The sequence below is a fragment of the Caenorhabditis remanei genome, chromosome IV (genome assembly GCF_010183535.1).
Source record: "Caenorhabditis remanei strain PX506 chromosome IV, whole genome shotgun sequence".
Lineage (NCBI taxonomy): Eukaryota > Metazoa > Nematoda > Chromadorea > Rhabditida > Rhabditidae > Caenorhabditis > Caenorhabditis remanei.
Genome location: NC_071331.1, coordinates 25,698,867 through 25,721,683, shown reverse-complemented (window position 1 = coordinate 25,721,683; position 22,817 = coordinate 25,698,867). Strand labels below are relative to the sequence as shown.

The window sequence follows — 22,817 nt, the reverse complement described above, 5'->3', positions numbered from 1 at the left end:
TTTTCATCACTCTTATCGCTGATTTTTCGTTTTTTCTTCTTATTCCAGATTTTCAGCTTATTATTTGTTTCAGAAAAATGGATTCGGTAAAGCATTCGGCCGAGGTGATAGTGGATTTGACAAAAATGCACTATCATATGGTTAATGACAGGTAAATATTTGGTTTTTTACAAGAAAAACTGAAGAAGACACGTGGATTTCAGGTTCGTTTAGCGTTTTCTATGCAAAATTTCCCGTTTCTTGCAAAATTTTATGTCGCTTTCTCTAGCGAAAGCGAAACTCTGAAAATTCACGGGAAATAGCAAAAATTAGAGACAAAAAAATTGCGCAAAACTCCACGTGTTATCTGAAACTGCTAATTTTCCCAATTCCCAGACTCTCCCGCTACGACCCGGCTGTTCTTGTGCTCGCCGCATTCGGTGGAACCCTTGTCTACACAAAAGTCGTCCATTTGTACCGAAAGAGTGAGGATCCGATTTTGAAACGGTATTTAGATCGTTGTGAAAACTGTATTTTTCAAATTTAATGTAAAATAAAATTTGCAGTTTGGGCGCCTACGTGTTCTCGCTGCTCCGTAAGATTCCATCGGTTCGCGACAAAATTGAAAAAGAGTTGTCAGCGGAGAAGCCGAAATTGATTGAGTCGATTCATAAGGATGATAAGGATCGCCAATTTATTGCCAGTAGGAGGATATCTGGACACACAGACAGACAATTTTTTTTTAAATTTCAGCGCTCCCGATCTCCCCGTTATCCCAGGAGTCAATTCTAGAGCTCGCCGATAAATACGAGAAATACAATACATTTAATATCGATGGCGGCCGAGTTTCCGGCGCGGTTTACACGAATCGCCACGTGGAACACGTCGCATTACTCGGAAAAATTTATGAGAAATACGCATTTTCCAACCCATTGCATCCGGATGTGTTCCCGGGAGCCCGTAAAATGGAGGCGGAGCTTATCCGGATGGTTTTGAACCTTTATAACGGACCGGAAGACTCATCGGGAAGTGTGACTTCTGGAGGAACGGAAAGTATCATTATGGCATGTTTCTCGTACAGAAATAGAGCTCACTCGATGGGAATCGAAGATCCGGTGATTCTGGCTGGAAAGACCGCCCATGCTGCGTTCGATAAGGCCGCCCATTTATGCGGAATGCGTCTTAGACACGTGCCGGTTGATGAGAATAACCGAGTGGACTTGAAGGCGATGGAAAAATTGATTGACTCGAATGTTTGTGTTCTTGTGGGAAGTGCACCGAATTTCCCATCGGGAACCGTGGATCCGATTCCGGAGATTGCGAAGGTAGGATAGGAAGAAACTGTAGAAACAATCGGTTGTTTTGATGACGAAAACGATAGAAAACTTTTGAAAATCACTAAAAATCACTGAAAAATCACAAAAATGCGAGAAAACGTTTTGCTGAGGCTAACTGAGATTTTACTGAGGCTAACTGAGATTTTACTGAGGCTAACCTAAACTGTGCTGAGGCTAACTACCATTTTGCTGAGGCTAAACTTTTTTCACGAATCTCTCGCCATATTTCACTCAAATGTTCATTTTCGACTGCAATTTCTCAAAAGTTCTTGGCTTTTCTATAAATATAACCTTTGTACATTCTAAACTCTATTTTCCAGCTCGGCGAGAAATATGGAATCCCAGTGCATGTGGACGCGTGTCTCGGCGGTTTCATGATTCCATTCATGAACGACGCCGGCTATCTTCTCCCAGTTTTTGACTTCAGAAATCCCGGTGTTACCTCGATTTCCTGTGATACACATAAAGTAAGCTCCGCCCCTTTTTGGCTCAAATAAGCATTCAAATTTCAGTATGGTTGCACTCCAAAAGGGTCGTCTATCGTAATGTACCGTTCCAAGGAGCTTCATCACTTCCAATATTTCTCGTGTCCAGACTGGTGTGGTGGTATTTACGCCACGCCCACTATCGCGGGATCCCGTGCTGGAGCCAACACTGCTGTCGCCTGGGCCACGTTGCTTTCCTTCGGACGTGATGAATACGTGAGACGATGTGCCCAAATTGTGAAGCATACCAGAATGTTGGCTGAGAAAATCAAGACGATCCCATACGTGAAACCGTATGGAAGCTCGGATGTGTCACTTGTAGCGTTCAGTGGAAATGGAGTGAATATCTATGAAGTTTCGGATAAGATGATGAAGTTGGGATGGAATTTGAATACACTACAGAATCCGTCGGCGTGAGTTTTGAACTTTTTTCGAAAAAACATCGGCGAAAACCTACGGAAAAATGTTTCAAATCGCTAAAAACACTGAATGTTTATTTTTCTGAGGCTAACTGAAACTTTGCTGAGGCTTAGCAGTTTTTGTCGGTTTTCTGCATTTTTTTCCTTAAAAACTACCCATTTTTAACCAAATTTTCTGTTTCCAGCATCCACATCTGCCTAACCATTAATCAGGCACGTGAAGAAGTGGTCAATCAGTTCGTCGCCGACCTGAAAACCACTTGCGACGAGGTTGCCGCCGCTGGAAACGAGAAACCGAATCAAGGAATGGCGGCGATGTACGGAATGGCCGCCCAAGTGCCGAAATCTGTAGTTGATGAAGTCATTGCACTGTATATCGATGCCACGTACTCCGCACCGCCAGGAAACAACAATTAAAATAATTTTTTCGAGAAAAGTGGATTTTTTGCTGTGATTACCTTATTTTTATCGTGTTTTTCATTTGTTTCTAAAATTAATTAAATGTATAAAAGTATTCTTTTCCTTTTCCGATTTTTTCAACCAGAGGCCGTATCCATGAACGTTTTCCGTGTGGAAAATGAGCTTGGAAAACCGTTTTCGTAGAAAAACCGTATCCATGAAACTTTCTGGGAAAATGGAAAACCGTTTTCCGCCGGAAAAAGATTTACCCACCTCAAACGTCGGAAAATAGACATTTTCCGAGCTTTGACAAGCTGATCAGGCATGAAATTTCGATAAGATAATCTAATAACTTCAAATTTAATTGTATTTGTGAAATTTTATGATATAATATTTCAGAGAGAGAAGGTCCTGGAAGTTTTGGAAGTAAAACAATTTTCAGAATTATGAACTTTGTGAAAATGAAAAAGCCTCTTTCAAACCGTAATCCTCATATGATGGTAGAGTTGTTCATGAGTTGATCAAGCTATGGTATGCAAACATGGTTACCTGTGGTAATTTCAAAACAATAATGTTTTTCTCATGGGGAATTTGAAAGAATACCAATCAACTCATTACTATATTGTTAAGGGTAATACATAACGCATAGTATGTGTATAGTAAAACTAGTTGCAACTTGCAAATGAGATTTTCTTTTAAATTTTTAAATTTGCAAATATTACGGTTGAATTTCTCATCCGAAACTGTCGTTTTGCTAGTTATCACACTTGAAACCCTTTGTTTTATAATTTTACTTGGGAGAATCTCATTGAAGAAAGCCTCTAAATTCATTTTCTCTCCCGGTTTTCCACGGAAAATATTTTCTCGGTGGAAAATAACTCGTGAATACCGAAAACGATTTTCTCGGAAAACTGTTTTCCGATCCATTTTCTCGGGAAATATTTTCTGCGGAAAATGTGCTTTCCTGGAAAACGTTCATGGATACGGCCACAGAATCCCGAAGACTTTCAAAAAGAAACTAAAGGCGCATAGAATATATCTTTCGGCGGGTCTCGCGCCGACTATAGTAACCCACGCGGGGAATTCAAAAGTTTGTTGTTTGTTTACTTTTTGCACCGCGATTTCGTCACATTATTTTTTCAATTTTAACCAATTTTTTATAGTTTTCGCTGTTAAAGTTAAGTTTTCGAGTTAAAGAATGACTAAAATTGTTAGTAAAATCGCTAAAATCTATAAAAATTGGTGAAAATAGGTTTTTTGCGAATATTTTTGTTTTCTAGGCGTGCTTTCTGTATTTCTGTCTTTCGGTAGGCCAAATAATACGTTTTGGCGGGAAAATCTCGAGGTAAATAGCGGGAAAATGTGAGAAATCTCTCGAAAATACCTTCAGATATGTTTTTGGTATATTTCGTTTTCCGGACCGTTTTTTTTCAGTTTTTGATAATTTGGTTCTGATTTTCAGCCGATAAAGTGAAACTTTGACGCTTAATTTTAACTGAAATGTGTCGGAATTTGTAGAAATATAGGTTTTTCCTAGTTTTTCTGAGATTTTCTGACTTTTCTTGCTTTCTTCAGCGGAGTCCTCTATATAAGGTAATTTCAATGCTAAGTCATCGAAACCGGCCCACTGTCCGAGTCCCCGATTTAAGACCTTCTCTAGAAATTGTGATTTTCAGCTCGGAACTCTTTTTCAACGTTTAGTGTTCCCCGGTCATCAAGTAGACCCATTTCCTCATGATTACCATCAGAACGACTAATAAAACATTAAAAATCAGAAGGTTGTCTTCCACTTGCCGCCGAAAAATCACCTGTGGTTTGATTCCGATCACTACCACGAGTGAACGAAAAGGTCCCTCAAACACAACCACAAGATCCCCTCTGTCATGCGTGTGTAGATCATGGAAACAGAGCCCGAGTGGGCGGAGCTTCCGTCTTGATACACATACAAACCGACGACGAGGGGCAGAGATCTTGTTAGGAGCAAAAGGGAGAAGAGAAAGAGAAGATATCGAATAGTGGAGAAAGACAAATCGATTCATCGAGAGTCTAGTGGCGCAAAGTGTCAGGTGCCCCACTCTACTGAAAAAGAGTGGAGGGATCCATTGGAGACGCCAGACGCATCGTCTCATCTGTCGAGAGGAGAGAAGGAGCCCATGAGCTCGCGTGTTTTTCTCTCTCTCCCTCTAATAGATGCGATTCATGATGATTCTGAAAATTTTCTGTAAAGGAATTCCAATTATTCATTGGGGAGATTAGAATCTATAATTCTTCTCATGGATTATTGTTGTTGCATGGTTATCTCCGTTTTGTTCCTCCGGGAAAGAGAGATTCCCGCAGTTGAATATTCACATTGTCTCATTCGAGATCTTTACCTATTCACGTCATTCTGTGTTGATTTTAGCAAGACAGCTAGTCGTGCATAATTCACAGTCAGATCCATCATACTTCTACGATATTGAAGCCATATTTTGAATTTTTCCTGGACTTTCCTGAAATCCAGTACAGCTTCCGTTTCTTCCTAAGCAATCTTCTGAATTCTTGTTGTTTTTAACATTCTGAAAGACAGGAGTCCCGTTCTGATACCAATTGTCACGTAGCTTCGGACTCTCTCAGAAACCCCGATCTTATTAGTCTGGAAATCCAACTTTCGTGGTTCCAGTAACTATTGGGCTCACCTGTAGAATTGAGAGAAACCTCATCATCTTCATTTCCTGTCGAGACCATTCTCATAGAAACGTATCTCTGATGTTCTAAAACACTAGATTTCGAGTCTCCAGTCCATATTCCCTGGTGCGGATAACTCGATATTCGTTCTTTCAATACGCATAATTCTGATGGGAAGGCTGAAATTTCGTTTTCCTGCTGATCTGGCTGTCTTTTCTTTTCCGTTGCTATAAGCTCGGATTTCAGTCCAAATACCTGAAATTCCTCCCTTCATATCGCAACTCGACTCCTTCCGTTCTCTAATGACTCACTAATCATCAGAAGTAACCACTCTTCCTTCCCTCTGCTCTCTATTAACCGATTCAAACAACAGGAACTCATTCTCCAAAATCCTTCATAAATATATTCCCATCGTATCATAAACCATGTGAAAATGCTTTGATGTGCTGTGTTGACCTGTCATATTGATATGGAAGAAGGCGGCAGAAAAATAAATGAGTCAAGTCAAGTGTCGGCGCCCAGCATCTAACCAAATACAGTCATTTCGTTCTCCCCTTCTGGGTGCCAACACAACAACACAAATGTATGTATTTCCATATCTTTGTGTGTCTGTTTCTCTTTCTTACTTCTCCTTCGCTTCCTCCACTCACAGAAATTGTCATATATGGAAAAGAGATTGTTTTGTGTTGATTCCGAGAAACTTTTGGTGCGTCTTCTTTTGGGATTAGGAGTTTCTCTTTTGAGGTTTTGTTGATCTTCTAGGATGGAAATAATCGTTTCTAGAGTTGAAATTTGTGATTTCTCAGTTTTTGGGAGACTAGCAGTAACATGTTAGCTAGTTGTTAGCAGAAAATTAGCCCTATGAAGCCGAAAAACCATTATCTGGATGATTTTCAGTGTTTTCTTGTGAAAAAAAACCCATATTTTATCTCGTTTTCACAAAAAGTGAGATAGGTAACCGCGTTTTTAGTCTATAGTGGAGTTCCTTATAGAAAACGAAGAAATTCTGAAGTTCACTGGCATCGTTTCGACCGGGTTTCAGACGAATCCTGTTAAAGTCTGGGTTTTTGTCAAAAGACGATATACCTGATGGAAAATTCGACAGAAGATAGCTAAAACTCAGTACATTTTCAGTTCAAACTGGCGAATCGCGGTTAGATTACATGTGTAAAGGTTGACACAGTCGATTATGACGGAAAATGTGATTTTTGGTCTTGTCGACTTGAAAATCCATTTAAGCAGTCAAAATTGACTGAAAAAAGCCTATGTTAGGTCAAAAGTAATACCAAAACGAAGATTTGGAGCCAAGAAACCACTTCTCGCAGTCAACCTATTGAAAAGAAGTGTTCGGCAACAAATCCGAAGACAAATTGAAAATGAGAAGTGAAGAAAAGAGAGAAACACGGGTCACTAGGTTGATCCTTCTCCGTCTTTTCTCCTTCTATCCATCCATCGTCTTGTAGTATCCGTAAGACGCCTAGATGACCTTGAATCGAGAGAGAGACTTTTTCGTAGACATCCCCACCTTCCTTCCGAAACTTGGATGCATATGTTCTCTCTATCTTCGTTCAGCTGGCACCGTGCCATCATTTTTACGATTTTTGCGGCTTTTTCCGACCAAAAATGCTTTTTTGACTCATCTTTTGTATTGCCACCGCCTACATCATATGAAGAAATAATACAAAAGTGATGGTGGGCCTTTGGCAATAAGATGATTCATTTCTTTTTCAATCGAATCCCCAAAAAAGGGAACATTTCTATTCTCGGCACACCCTCTTTTTCCCGCTATTTTTGCCTATTTTCCCGTTTTTTCGCGGCATTTCGATACCGTCTTATAGAGGGTAATTAAAATTGGGAAATTAGGCATCGTTTAGTATCCGAATGGGGAGGAAGGGGGGTTCAATTTGATATGTGGGTGTGAAATGAGTAGAGGGGAGGGGGAGAGATGATGATAGATGTACTTTTTGTGGAGAGAAAGGTTATGTGACGGTTTCAGTTCTAGTGGTCAGTAGAGGGGTTTTTTCTGGAATTAAGAGCTCATACTGTTGTGTTCTTCTACTTTTGTCTGGGTAGTTTCGGAGCTGAAAATTAGAGTTTAGGTAGTTTGAGCTGACTTTGTCAATGCTACATTCTGAAATTCCAGTTTGAACAACGGGAAACTGGATTATTGTACTGTTTTTCTATTTCTGACGTTACTGAAGCGTTACTCTTGCTCAAACTCTCTAGTTCGAAAACGGACATTTTTGACATTCTTCCACCTCCAAAAATTAATTAATTTCCTTCCAACCAGGGATGTGCCTATGGAGGCGCTTTGGGCGCTGAAAGATTTCAAAGTGGGCGAAAATGCGACGAGAGAGAGTGTGTAAAATCGAGAGAGTGTGTCTGCGTCTCTCCATTTCGCACACTCTTTCTCGTCGCATTTTCAAATTTCGGCTGAAAATGCGAGGCGCTCAACGCCACCCGGGCACATACCTGCTTCCAACGCCCGTTCCCCTATTCATCACCTCTCTTCCTCTTTGACATCTACAGTATGCTTCCGTTTACTTTCTTCTGTTTGAATAAAAAGAATAAGAAGAAGCCGTCCATCCGTGTCATCTTATTCTATTCTCTTTTTTTGTTTCATCTCTTCTCCCGCACTTTTTCAACACAAAAAAATGAATCATCCGCTCTTGTTCTTTTCGCTTTTTCCGTTTTCTCCATCCCGAATATCAAATATTTCATGTTGTTTCAGAAGCGAACAATATAGGACAGCTAGAAAATCTACAAATAATCAACGTCAACCATGGCGCAACCAAAACGCCATGACCAGGAAGAGGAGGTAAGAAATGCACAATTTGGGTGGAAATTGTGGGATTTTTTCGACGTTTTCACGAAAAATAACTATTTTTTCAAAAACCGCAGTCATTTTGCTCGTAATTTTAACTCGAAAATCGGAATTTTTGAGTGTGAAAGTTGTGATTTTTATTCGGAATTCAGCTCCATGAGATGTGTTCCCTTTTGGTCGGTATTAGGTCATTTTTCTAACGAAATGAGTGATTTATTATAGTTTTCCGTCTGAAATCAGCTTTTTGTGTTATTTTCATGTAGGAATTTACTATTCCCATTAGATTTGAGATCCCCTATAGAGAATAGGTCGGATGGAACATGAATATCACTGTTTTGTTTAAATTCGATCATCTTTTCCCCAAATTTTCCCATTTCATGTCAAAAATTTCCCCTTTTTCAGGTCGTCCCGGCAATTCGCCACGAAGACGCCGAATGGAAGATCATCCAACAAAACACATTCACCAGATGGGTCAACAATCACCTTCAGAAAGCCGGAGAGTCCATTGGAAGTTTGGTAAGAAAGCCTTTTCTCTAGAATATTCACTAAATATTTAATTTCAGGAAACAGAGTTCTCTGATGGACTCAAACTGATCGCGTTGGCTCAGGTGCTCTCTCACAAGACCGTCGGAAAATTCAATAAAAAAGTGGCGTTCCGCTCGCAAAAGTTGGAGAATGTCTCGTTGGCGTTGAACTTCTTCCAGAACGAGGAGAATATCAAGATTATTAATATTGGTACGGATTTGGAATGATTTGAAGCGAAAAACGGGGGAAAATCGGCTAAAAATGGAAGAGAAACATTGAAAATACCTTGATCTTTCAATTCCTCAACCGCCAATTCTCTTCTTTTTTCCTCTCGCCTAAACCTCGAATTGCGCTTCTCCTTTCACAAAAAAACTCGCCGAATAGTGTCCACTATGGTCAACTATGTGTTTGTAATAAAAGTGTGGTGGTGCTCCCGCCAGAGAGAGCAGTTCCATACGCTAAAAACAAACAAAAACATGTTTGACTTACGGATTCATTTGACCCGTAGAGGGGAGCTCTTCGTTTTTCGTAGAGAAGGCGTATTGTATAGTTTTTGAGTGCATTTTTGTAATAATTTTGGTTGGAAATAGGTTTTCGACTATTTTGATACCATTTTACGTCCTTTTTCTACTATACCTAACTCGATTCTCATTCCAGACAGTACCCACATTGTCGATCACAACAAGAAGTTGATCCTCGGTCTCGTCTGGACCCTCATCCTCCATTACTCAATCTCGATGGGATGGATTCAGGAGAAGCGAGAGGACGGTCAACAGGAGGAGACGCCGAAACAGAAACTGCTCAACTGGATTCGCAATCGTCTTCCGGGTCTTCCAATCTCCAATTTCACTTCGGATTGGAATGATGGAGTTGCTCTCGGAGCGTTGGTCAACTCGATGGCTCCAGGAGCACTCGAGGACTGGGAGAATTGGTCTCCGAATGAGGCGTTGGAGAACACCGAGAAGGCGATGAAGTCAGCACAAGATCTGCTGAAAGTGGCTCCCCTCATTGCTCCAGCTGAGATGATTCATCCAGAGATAGATGAAATGTCTGTCATGACATATCTCTCACAGTTCCCAGCCACGAAACCAGTGATTGTGAAGCCAAAAGTCAATGCGACAGTCTCGAATCTTGAGAAGACTCTCATCATCAATGAGCCAAAGGAGTTTGATCTGAAACTCTCGAGAGATGGATACAAGCCGAAGATCGCGATTCGAGATGCCGATGGACATGAAATTCATCTCACCGTGAAGAGAGTCGAGGACAAGGACGACGCCTACAAGGTCAAATTCACACCGACGAAGGTTGGGCCCATTCAATTGGAAATCGGAGCAACTGACATTCACACTTTCGAGACGCAAGCGATTCCAGAGGCCTGCACCACTTGTCAGGTAAGAATGGGCTGAAACTGAGGGGAAAATGCTTCAAAACTCGAATTTTCGCTTCATTGTGAGACCTGTTTATTGAAAATGGAGTAGAAACCCCTGTTTTCTAGATTTCCAGCTAAAAAATAAGGTTTCTAGCCTATTTTTAGCCTAAAACCCCTTAGAATCTGTTCCCCTCTCTCAATTCCTTCAATTTCCAGGTTGTCCCAATCGCACGCCTTCTCGAATATCAGAAGACCGCAAAAGTTGGCGAATCGATCAAATTCACAGTTGTCGATGCAATCGAAGGGCCAGTCGAAGCGATCATAGTGGATCCTAATGGAAAAGAACATCGAATGGCGATTCTGGAGAGTTCACAACCAGGAGAGCACTCATTCGAGTACACAATTCCAGTCATCGGTCTCCACTCAGTCAATGTCTTCCACAGAAAGCTCCCAATCACGGGATCTCCATTTCCACTCCGCGGAAAACCGAAGAACGCTTTCAAGATCTGGGGAAGAGGAATCGCGCCAGATGGAGTCAGAAAGAATGACGTTGTTGGAGTACACGTGGAGTCGATGGATCCAGATGAGAGCATCTCCAACGCCAATGTCTCGTTGGAAGTTGCGAAGAAGGATGGAAAACATCTCCCGATTTCTGTTGGATACGACGAGGAAGCTCAGACACTTCATTTTGAATACGAGCCGAAGGAAGCGCCAGAGGAGTTGGAAGTGATTGTAAAAGTCGCTGGAGACGTTGTGGAATCCCATAAGGTTCATGTCGCTCCGAAGAGCACATCGAAAATCAGAGCATTCGGTCCAGGACTCGAAGGAGGAATTGTCAATGAGCCATGTGTGTTCGATGTGGAGATGAACGGAGAGTCGGCTGACTTGTCGTTCGCAGTTGAAGGACCATCGAAGGCAGAAATCGGGTGCAACGAAAGACCAGATGGCTCTGCAGTCCTTTCCTACACACCAACAGCTCCGGGAGTCTACAAGGTTGGAGTGCTCGCCAATGGAGAACATATCCAAGACTCGCCATTCGTTCTCCGTGTCACCGAAGCCGTTCCAGGATTGAAGCCGAGTGCAACGCGAGTAACAGGAATCGATGAGAACAAGGTCTACTCTGTCGGCGAGAAGATTCCATTCCGTGTCGACACCAGACTCTGTGGTGTAGATTTGGTTCCGAAAGTGGAGATTCTAGATCCAACACTCAACAAGATCTCATATGGAGCCAGAGAGATCACACCAGGAATCTTTGAATACACTCTCATCCCAGAACACGCTCAAAAGCATAAGATTGATGTCAGTGTGGGCGGAGTCTCTGTGCCAGGAGCCCCTTTCTCCATCAAGGTCAAAGAAGCCACAGATGCCTCTAAGCTGAGAATCTACGGACCAGGAGTCGAGGGACCAGTCTACTCAAAGGAACCAACTCGTTTCACAATTGATGCCACACAGGCGGGACCGGGAGCTGTTGAAGTCGCACTTGCAGACGATCACGGAGAGAAGGTCGACTTGGATGTGTTGGATAACCAAGATGGATCCTTCACGGTCAAATACACCGCACAAAGACCAGGAGCATATCAGGTAGAGTTTCAGATTATTCTGGCGTGTCGTAGGCGCAATTTTAGACCAGGTATGTGCCCGGGTGGCGTTGAGTGCCTCAAATTTTTTCAAGAAATTCGAAAATGCGGCGAGAGAGAGTGTGCGAATTGGAGAGACGAAGACACACACTCTCTCTCTCATCGCATTTTCGCACAGTTTGAATTCATTCAGCGCCCAAAGCGCCTCCATAGGCACATCCCTGTTTTAGACGGAGAGTTCACGTTCCGGACCTCTGGCGCACTTTTGACGCGTTTTATCTCTTTTTCATCATAATTTTCCATTTCCAGCTCAATGTGGTGTTCGCTGGAGAGGAGATTTCGCCAATCGCAATCAATGTGAAGCCAAATGTGGATGTATCTGGAATTCGTGTAGATGGTCTCGAGAACGGTAGGTATCGGATTGCTGTGAACTGAATGAGTGATCTGACTAACCGATTGAATTGATTTTCAGTGTTTTTCTAACAATTTTTCTATAATTTATTTGCGTTTTTTAATATAATTCGATTGATTTTCTTTGTGGATTGTTGTGGATTTTCGAGTGTTTCGACCTACTGACGGCATGGTTTTCGACGCGATTCTCAATTCCAACTCATCAAAATTTCAGCCATTGTCACTGTAAATGTGGAAAAAGAGATCCACGTCTTCACAACTGACGGAGAGAACACACGGATTGTCATCACATCTCCTTCGGGAAGAGTCGTTGAGGCTATCATTGAATCCACGCCGACAGGATTCAGAGTACGATTTACACCGTCGGAAGTTGGAAATTATACGATTGATGTGACTTATCAGGATATTCCGATCGAGAAATCTCCTTTCACACTTCTATCCGTAGATCCCAGTCAACCTGGGTCTTCTGGAGCCGAAGACGTTGATTTGAAACAAGATCCAGGAGAATCCACGTTGGCTGAAGCTGAATACGTTGTTTGTGGCTCTGGACCACCACGTGCCGATCTGGTTACAGTATCCGGACCCGGTCTGGGGCCATTGGTAGCTCAAAGATCTACTTTTGTGCTCATAGACACTACGAATGCAGGATTCGGTGATATTGATGTATATGTCGATGGACCCACAAGGACACCACTTCATTGTGTTGATAATCAAGATGGAATATTGAAAATGTGCTTCACTCCGAAACAACCGGGACTTTACTACCTCAGAGTCATGTTTGACAATGAGCATGTCCCTGGGAGCCCGATGCAAATCGTTGCGGTGGCTGCGTTACTTGGGAGCCCGTCACTTCTTGGAGCGGATCAACGGAGCAAAACGGAGAGCCCGTACTCGTCGATATCCAGTGGATCGTCAAGCACGCCGAATCCCAATCCTCAAGCTTGTACCTGAATGTTCTGATTTCTCATATCTTGATATACCTCTCTTCTGTACATATAGTAACTCTCTATATTCAATTTTTGAAAGTATTATCCACGTCCTGATCTCATATGTTCGCAACCCCAACTATCTCTCTTGCCTTTCGTTTTCATCGCAAATAAATGTTTAAAAAAATTTTTCTAAATCGGATGTATTTCGGACGATTCTGAACATAAAAATCCCGGTTTTCAGAGTCAAAAACTTCAAAAACACTAATTTTCAAGCTCAAAATGTCTGAAAACGGAACTAAAGTTCAGAATCTAAAATCGGATCCTTGACACGTAGAAGTCGAGACCCCCGAAGTCACAAGTGTCGAAATTTGGCATCAAACCATTCCGAAATTGATGTTTCTTACTTTAAAAGCTACAAAAATTGACTATAAAATTCGAATTCAGAGTGATTTTTAGCCGATTTCCAGTCATGTAGACATTTTTGCAATCACCCAACTTCTTTACTTTCAGAGAGCATCTTGATCGGTTCACGTCTCCGTCCAGTCATCAACGTCGGAAAGTTGGAGCCAAAAGGAAAAGGACTTCAATTGTTGGATTACCACAACGGAAAGCTCTACAACATTCCACTGAGAATCAATCCAGATGGAACATATTCCACAGATACTCCACTTATGGACGTCGGAGAGCACAAACTACAACTCCTTTTCGACGAGATACCAGTGGAGGAGGCAACAGTTGAAGTGAAGAAAGGAACCGATGTGAGCAAGTGTCGAGCTTTCGGACCTGGGCTCGAGTCAGCCGTCGTCGGAGAGAAGGCTCAATTCGAATTGGATTTGGATGGAGCAGGAGAAGGCGCGTTGAGTATGGAGATGAGAGGACCGGCGAAGGCGGAGTCTCGAATTCAAGACAAAGGAAACGGGAAGTGCAGTGTGGAATACGTGGCGAAGGCACCGGGAGAGTACGAGATGACGATCAAATTCGGAAAAGATGAGAAGAAAGAGCACGTGAAGGGAAGTCCATTCAAGGCGAGAGTCGACTACAAGAAGGACCCGACTCAAGTGGCTGTGATTGGTTTGGATGAGCCAGCGTATCGACTCAAACAGCCAATCAACTTCATCATCGACACCACCAAGACAAAGGATCTTCCAGTCACCGCGAAGATTGCCAATGAATATGGACAGCACCAGCCGATTGTCACAAGATCCACTACGAATCCACGTCACTACAATGTCAGATTCATGCCGACTGGATCACAGCATACTTCCATTCCAGTCACTATCTTTTATGATGGAGAGAAGGTTGGAGAAAAGGCGATCAAAGTGATCCCAGAGATGGAGCCGCAGCTGATCAAAATTCGTGAGTTTTACCCTACACAGTCTCCCAGCCTCCGAAAACCAACTGCAAGGAAATTTTTGATCTACCCTAATGAAACGAAAATTTTGAGAAATAAGCAGGTCTACAAATTTATTTTTTTGATTTTTAGAGTAAAGCTCCAAGTCATTAATGATAAAATTCAAGTTTTAGAATTATTCAGAAAGCATTATCCACCCATTCAATCCAAAAAATCCTGGTTTTATATATTTTTTCAGGTCGAAATGGCAATTTTTCATCTTGATTTTGGAAAAATCTACGGGATTTGTTCATTTCTCAACATTATCCAACGAATGATATCTCAAAACGTGCTCCGGAGATTTGTACACATTTCTGTAGGACGGTTTTTCAATTTGCTCATTAGTTTTCGAGAAATCGATCAAATTCTGAATTTTTTTCAGTTTTTTGTTATTTTCTCGAAAACTAATGAACAAATTGAAAAACCGTCCTACAGAAATGTGTAAAAATCTCCGGAGCACGTTTTGAGATATCATTCGTTATATAATATTGAGAAATAAACAAATCCCGTAGATTTTTCCGAAATCAAAATGAAAAATTGCCTTTTCGACCTGAAAAAATATATAAAACCAGGATTTTTTGGATTGAATGGGTGGATAATGCTTTCTGAATAATTCTAAAACTGAAATTTTCTTACTTCTGACCTTGAGCTTTACGCTAAAAATCAAAAAAATAAATTTGTAGACCTGCTAATTTCTCAAATTTTTCGTTTCATGAGGGTAGATCAAAAATTTCCTTGCAGTTCTTTCTCGGAGTCTGGGAGACTGTGCCCTAGAATACCTATATCTCTGAAACTAATCTCTTCTCTTATTTCAGTTCACGACAAGAAGAAGGAAAATCAACCGATCACCACATTCGCCTCTCACGAAGGACACGTTCCATTCGACGTCCGTGAATGTGGAAATGTCAAGAAAATCGAGGCGCGCGTCTTCGGACCAGACGGCAAGGAGCGAGTCAGCCACGTGAGAAGTACCGAGTCAGCTGGTGTCTACGACGTCCACTTCCCAACCGATATGGCCGGTGAATACAGTGTCGTGTTCTATTTGAATGGAGAGGAAGTGGCGATGAAGGTGCCAGTGATTGCGGAAAAGATTGGAAAGAAGGAGGACGTTAGAAAGGATGATCTCTTCATGCATCCAGAAGTTGCAGAGAATCAACCCACCACTCTCACTTACAACCATCCGATTGAGACGAAAAAGAAGCAAACCCAGAAGCCACATGCATCGATTCGTGTACTCGCTGCTCGTCCGGATGCTGTTCGATTGGAACACATTCAGGAAATCATTGACAATGGACACCGAGTTGCCGATCGTATTGTGTTCACACCGACAAAGTTGGGAGCGAATATGTTGGATGTGTTCTACGGTGGAGAACAAGTGGATCATGTCGAATATGAGGTAATCAAATGTTTCAGGAAAATGGGACTCCCAGATTCATTCTTAATGAAAAAACTCGTCTCAGACACTCCAGCCCCTCCCTATTTCATGCCTGCTAGCTAGATGGATGACCTCTATCTGAGAAAAATTAGTGGTGCGAAAAGAAATCATGAAACACTTTTTTCATTGTTTCTCTCTCTCTCTCCCGCATCTTCTTCACTTTTCTATTGGCCCCCGAGAGTGTGTTGTTTTCTCTATTTCTCTCACTTCTAGTAGTAAACAAGAAGATGTTGTGAGTGTATTCGTAGAGGGGGAGGGCTCCCCCTTCTTTTTCAATTCTGAATAGAGAGAGGAGCTTCTAGAAGAGACACAGACGACACAACAAACACCACTTCTCTTCTTCTTCTTCATCTATTTCTGTTGCTAATACTTTTTCATGAGCGATTTGGGAATGGAATGCTTTCTGTGAAGGACAAATGAAGACACGACCCATCAATGGGCGTCTTCTCACACTTTTTCCGAACATTTTTCAACACAAATCGCAACAGTTTGTTGTCTTTCTTGTGGGTTTTTGATGATTTCTGTAGGTTTTAGTGGGGAAATCGAGGGTTTTAGATGCTTTTTGTCACAGTTTAAGTAGCTTTGTTTTATCTTTTCAATCTGGAATGGTTTCTAGCTGTCCCAGTAGCTATCTTGCTGAAAATTGATGTGTTTTTGCCGATATTTGAGAAGTTTCAGCTAATTTCGGTTCACCTGAATGAGATTTTGTTGCAAATGTTACTTTTTTTAGTCATTTCTCTATAGATTTACCTGATTACGAAGTGAAAATCTCTGATTTCCGGTAATTTTCGAGTCACTTTCATGCAATGAGTGTTTTTCATTCATTTACCTCGACTTGAACTCATTCCCAGACAGTTTTATGCTTGAAAATTGGTTTTTTTTGTCACTCTTCGATTGCATTTCGTGAGGATAATCTAGATTTCATATTGTTCCATGCTTTTTCTCTCGAATTTCTCCCAGGCTGGCTTCTACAGCTCCCTTTAGTTTTTTCTATTCAAAACATTCTGAAGTTTCATATTTTCGATGTTTTGAGTCATAGTTTTCAATTGTCTATCGCTTCAAAGATCTTCTGGCTCTTTTCGAATCTGAAGTTATCCAGTTTAACCCAGAATCTTTCTAGTTCTAGGTTTTGCTCTTTGCTACCACATTCAATTTTTATTTGTTTCCCTCTCTCCACCCCTCTACCCCAATACAATTCATTTTCACTCTCGTAGTGTCCCCTCCTCTCGTCAGTTTTCAAATGTTTGTGAAGTTGTATTGTTATTGTCCTTCTCCACCGACACAACGATTCACCACTCTTTTTTCATTCTGTCACTGTTTTCTGTCGAACCGACTAATTCACTCGTCCACTAACAGTTACTCTCACTTTCACCTCGATTTGTCACCAATTCGTTTTTCGTTTTTGACGGAGAGGGAGTTATTGTCGCTATTTTCTTTGAGTTTGTGAAGTTTAAATGACCCGAAAGTTCATAACTTGAAGAAGCATGTGACTGATATGACTGCTTCTTCCCTGAATTCATAGAGATGGATGTCCGATGTCCGATCAACTGCACACACTCTCAGCCCGCTCTCGGATGTACCTTTTGTTGTTTTCCAAGAGATATCCTCACCTGAGTTGAGAAGAGAAAACATCTGGAAGCACTTTGATGCTTATGAAGATTTCATCGATACTTCGACCCGAGAAGTGAAGTTTTGAATATTTCGATCTCGGAATTCTGAGATTTTGGTGGGTTCTGAGCGTTTTAGAAGCTTTGAACTCAAAATCTGAGTGGAATCGAGTGATCCAGATGAGTTTTCTATAAACTAGAGAGTCTGAATCATATTATGGACTCAACGTTCAACATGAGTATTTTTTGACATAAATTTGTCAAATTTACAACACACATTTTCCGATTCCGTGTAATCCTAGAGTCAGAACACGCCTGAACATCAAATTGAGGGATTCCAGTTTTGAGTCAGTAATATCTATCACGAGTCCATCGCTAGCTATCCTCAAACTTAATTACCCTATTCCTAGTCACTCCACATCCGTTCCGCCTCATCATTACCCATAAATCATCTTTCTCCTCCCTCTCCACATCCATGTTTTTTCTCTTTCAAGAATTCTTTTCCTCTCGAAGTTTTGTTTATCATTCATCTATCTCTTCACCGGCTAAGAGATTGGAAAGTTCTCTCTTGTCAAAAACAAGGAGAACCTCGATCTTCTGAATTGAAGCAGCTATTGCTCCTTCTGCTTTTTCAATCCGAGCCGAAAGATGCGGAAAAATAACAACTGTTTTCTCTTCCCTCCCTCTTTTTCTTCGATATATCTGATGTGAGTTGAGAATGTCACACACTTACATACATCCATTATTTTTGCCTTTCTTCATCTCTCTTGTCGGCATTGATATCAGCAGTAGCCTCTTGGCTATTTTTTTCTGTTGGAATTTTGGTTAAAACCGATGATTTCAAGCCCATATTTAGGATTTCTGACTCTAATTTGAGGCAAGCTGAGTTCTAGAGGATGTAGAGAGATTCTGAGAGATAGCTTGCATGATTAATTGATGTCCTTCAATTTCCTAGCGTGCTCGAGTCCTTTGACTAATCAATTAGTCCGATGCTCACACTCAAACTGTTCTCCGATCCAGTCGGAAGTCTCCTCATGTGTTGTTTCGACGGATACCACTGCCTGGCGGAGGGCTCTCTGATAAGTCACGTAAACTTCCGTTGAGTCACGTGAAGCTTTCTCGCGGGAGCAGCCTATGGGTGCCCCTTCTTCCTCTTCTTCACATAATAATCATTGTCTCTCCATTCCTCACGTGGTCCAATCGTTTTTCGTGCCTCAGAACTCAGAAATCTAGTGAATGGACACTGACATTGTGCGCTTTTTAAGTCTAGACTAGGTTTTCTTGAGCTGAGAGAAGGATATTTGAGTTTTAGTGGAAATTTAGTACTGAAATGCCAGTTTTTGTCTGTAAACGCTCAAAAACTGACATATTGGTACTGAAATATTGCTATAATTGGAAAATCTCTCTCCCACTTCAAGTAATCAAGTCTAGACTTAAGAAGTTTACAATTTCAGCACCACTCTGCTATATTGTTGCGTTTTAGGCTCCAATTTCTCGAAAGCCCGAGTCTAGACTGGAGAGAAACCTCATTTGATCTCATTTGATATCCCAATTTCATTCCATTTTATCACTTGTTTTTCATCAAAAACTAACACAAAAATCAGATGAAAACAGATTTTCCTTCTCTCACCTCACTATCCCTATCACTTCTCATTATAACTTCTGAAATTCCAGGCCTACGGACAGCTCGAGTTTGAGCGAATCCAAGCGGAACGTGCGAAAGTCGTTGTCGAACGAGAGGACGACGTCGACAAGTACGAGAAGAAGTATCAGGTGAGTATAATTCCAGAATTGATGAGTCTAACCTCTTGAAGTGTCTCCTAACCTTCTGTTTTGTTTGTTTCAGGACAGGTCTCGTGGCGCTGCGCCGAGTAGAGAAGATAAGGAACAGTTGGCAGCACAATATCAAGAGCCACTGGCAGCCGGAAAAGACAAGAAGAACAAAAAGAAGGAACAACAACAACAACCACTTGTTCCCGCTCAAGAAATCGAACAGAAGCCGTTGGAAAAATTCTTCACTGTAAGGAGATAGGGTTTGGAGTGATTTTAGAGTTACTAATAGGGGTCTAGAAGGGTCCGGGAGACCCAGATTGCTCCAGAAGCTTCCAGGATGTTCTAGTTGAGTTTTAACGTGGGTTTTGTGGGATTCTGGCGGTTTCGAAGCTGTGAAAGTGCCGAAAAGACGTTAGACCGTTTCTGGACACCCTGCGAGGTTCTGAGCTCTATTAGACGTTTTTGAGTAGCCCTGATATAAAGATCTCACAATCAGAATCCCCCGTTTTAACCCATTATCCAGTTCCAGTTCAACGTCCGAGACCTTGGTTGCCGTGCCGAAGAGCTTGAAGCGATCGTCATGCCACCAGCACAAAAGAAGGAAGTCGCCGAGATTGTCGACAATCATGATGGAACAATTCTCGTGAAGTACACTCCTAAAGTACACGGATCTCATGAGCTGTCGATCCTCCAGAACGGAGCTCAACTCCAAGGAACACCAATCAAATTCTACGTCGATGCTTATGGAGATGGATGGGCCACTGTCTATGGACCAGGACTTCAGAATGCGATTGTCGGAGAGCCAGCGACGTTCACCGTGTGTGCAAAAGGATCCCAAGCAAAGGAGCTGTCAGTCAGCATCGAGGGACCAGCCAAATCCCAAATCAAGATTCATGACAACAAGGACGGAACATGTTCGGCCGCATGGGTGCCACCAGTTCCAGGAGAGTACAAAGTACACGTAAAGTTGGGAGGAAATGCAGTCCGAGACTCGCCGTTCCGAGTTCTTGTTATGGGAGAGGGACAGGTAAGATTAGCTTTGGGATTCTGATTCCTGAAAATCTGAAAATTGTGTTTGTAGAAGCGCTCTCATCTCTCCGTCGGATCAACTTCAGAAGTCGCCCTCCCGATCACTCAACTCGAGTTGAAAGGAATCTCCGCATCAATCAAGTCACCAGCTGGAATCGAGGAGCCATGCTTCGTTCGTCTTTTGGATGGAGGTCGTCTTGGTGTCTCATTCACTCCTCGTGAATCTGGAGAGCACTTGATCACTGTGAAGAGAGATGGAAAGTTGGTTCCAAAGGCACCATTCAAGATCAAGGTGGACAAGTCGCAAGTCGGAGATGCGTCGAAAGTCGAGGTCACTGGAGCTGGAAAGGCTAAGGGAATCACTCTCCAGCCGAATGAACTTCTTGTGGATACGTCGAAAGCCGGATACGGAGGTCTCTCGGTGTCTGTGCAAGGACCATCGAAGGCCGAGTTGACTTGTAAGGAAGTCAAGTCTGGACTCATCAAGGTTCTCTACACTCCAACTGAACCAGGAGTCTATGCTATTGCCATCAAGTTCGCCGATCATCACGTCAAGGACTCTCCGTTGACTGTTCAATGCACTGGAAAATCGGCTGGTCGTGTGATCCAGACGATTCAGAAAGGAGTCGAGCAGCATGGAATCTGTCTTCCGGATCAAGAATCTCTCTTGTTCTTGAAGCTGTTGAACACTTCACCAATGGACATCACCGCCAGATTGATGGATCCGAAAGGACACACAGATGATATTGAGATGAGAGATTTGGGACAACAGTACTATCAATTGAAATTCACTCCCAAATTGGAGGGAATCCACACGCTCTCTGTCATGTACAAGGAGGCTCATGTGAATGGATCGCCGTTCCAGTTCACTGTTGGATCGTTCACCGAAGGTGGAGCTCACAAGGTAACGATAGTGAAATTCTGTTGGGAAATCTGTCTGAAATTGATGAAAAAATCCTGTAAAAACTTGAAAAATCAAATTTTCTTCGATATTTTCAGCCAATTTCAGTGATTTTTGCTGAAACATCACCGTTTTTGAGCGTTTTATAGTAGAAAATTATCGAGTTTCCCTATTTTTAGTCTTTTGCGCTCTACATTAACTATTTCTCGTGAAAATCCTGAAAATTAGACCCCTGGAGACCTCACCGCCACCTCATGTGTCCTTCTTCTAGATCCGAGCAGCCGGTCAAGGAGTCGTCCGTGGAGAGACAGGAACACTCAATGCCTTCAACATCTACCATCGTGAAGCTGGAGCCGGTGCCCTCGCTGTTTCGATCGAAGGACCATCCAAGGCTACTCTTGAATTCAAGGACCACAAAGACGGAAACTGTCATGTCGACTACAAGGTTGCGACTCCAGGAGAGTACGTCGTGGCGGTCAAGTTCAACGACCAACACATCCCAGACTCGCCATTCAAAGTATTCGTCGCTCCAGCCACCGGAGAAGTCAGAAAGTTGGAATTGGCTCAGTTCCACGATCAAGGAATCCCAGCTGGAAAAGCATTCACATTCACCGTCCTCACTCATCGTGCCAAAGGACACTTGGAGGCGAAGGTCGTTGCTCCAAACAACGAGGTCGACACGATCGATATTGTCCCGATTGAAGACGGAGAGAGTTATGCGATGAGATTTGTGCCAAAGGAGACAGGAAACCACTTCATTCACGTCACTCTCGATGGAGCACCAATGCGTGATTCGCCATTTAGACTTCGTGTCGGTGGAAAGGATCTTTGTGATCCAACTGCTATCTTCGCATCGGGAGATGGACTTGTCAAGGGAACCACCGGACAGAAGTGTGAATTTGTCATCAATACAGCCAATGCTGGTGCCGGAATTCTTACTGTTCAAATGGACGGACCATCGAAAGCCACTTTGGATGCTTATGAACTCGAGAAAGGATACAAAGTCAGATACACTCCACTCGCTCCAGGATCCTACTTCGCTTCCATCAAATACAACGGAATTCACGCTCCGGGATCACCATTCAAAATTCCGGTCGAAGGAAAAGAGTTGGGTGGAAATGGTTACAACGAGACGAGTCATGTCAAGATTGACGCTGTTGCCAAGACATCGAAGGGTACTGTCGCTGTGGTGCCAGAGTATCAAGGAGACGCTGCCAAGGTGAGAAAGTGAATTGGAATTGGAAAATCCAGTTCAAAACGGCTGAAATTTTTTTCTCAGGGTTAGTCTCGTGAGGGACTGTACCTGACCTCCAGTGACATTTTCTGTATATTTAAATAGTTAAAATAAAATATCAAATATCAAATCATTCTGGAATTACTGCAAATTGCCTGATATTCTGAGAATTCTGAATCTCCAATCTAAATATTTCTAGCCTGAAAATCATCTTTTCTTCCAGGTCACCGCTAAGGGTGCCGGTCTCAACAAGTTCTTCCCCGGTCGTCCAGCCGCATTCCAAATCGACACGGGACTCGCCGGCACAAATCTCCTGATGGTTGGAGTTGTCACAACGAAAGGACCATGCGAAGAAGTTGTCGTACGTCATCAAGGATCCGGACACTATGTATGCTCCTACCGTATCCCGGACAGAGTCAAAGGATTCGTGTTCATCAAGTACGGAGACAAGGAAATCCCCGGATCACCATTCGCCATTGAGCCATAATTTGTCCCCATAATATGTTTCTTACCAATTATATCCCCCCATA

The 22,817-nt window shown here is 42.4% G+C and overlaps 3 protein-coding genes across 3 annotated transcripts; 2 read left to right on the top strand and 1 right to left on the bottom strand.

The window, feature by feature from the left end:
• Positions 1-77: 77 nt before the first annotated feature.
• Positions 78-2,637, top strand: GCK72_016360 (uncharacterized protein; the record flags this gene model as incomplete). Its single annotated transcript, XM_003096171.2, has 7 exons — positions 78-151; positions 376-486; positions 546-682; positions 733-1,304; positions 1,637-1,783; positions 1,829-2,214; positions 2,406-2,637. 7 exons carry the CDS (start codon positions 78-80, stop codon positions 2,635-2,637), a joined length of 1,659 nt encoding a protein of 552 aa, XP_003096219.2.
• A 5,428-nt stretch (positions 2,638-8,065) lies between these two features.
• Positions 8,066-22,774, top strand: GCK72_016359 (uncharacterized protein; the record flags this gene model as incomplete). Its single annotated transcript, XM_053731461.1, has 15 exons — positions 8,066-8,101; positions 8,510-8,623; positions 8,671-8,842; positions 9,290-10,023; positions 10,218-11,582; positions 11,888-11,987; positions 12,204-12,932; positions 13,375-14,274; positions 15,124-15,704; positions 19,025-19,123; positions 19,197-19,370; positions 19,647-20,150; positions 20,205-21,056; positions 21,325-22,272; positions 22,511-22,774. The coding sequence occupies 15 exons, from the start codon at positions 8,066-8,068 to the stop codon at positions 22,772-22,774; spliced, it is 7,572 nt and encodes a 2,523-aa protein (XP_053586233.1).
• On the bottom strand, positions 21,295-22,785 carry GCK72_016358 (uncharacterized protein; the record flags this gene model as incomplete). The annotated part of the gene is made up of 2 exons (XM_053731460.1): positions 21,295-22,093; positions 22,688-22,785. 2 exons carry the CDS (start codon positions 22,783-22,785, stop codon positions 21,295-21,297), a joined length of 897 nt encoding a protein of 298 aa, XP_053586232.1.
• Between the last annotated feature and the right edge of the window lie 32 nt (positions 22,786-22,817).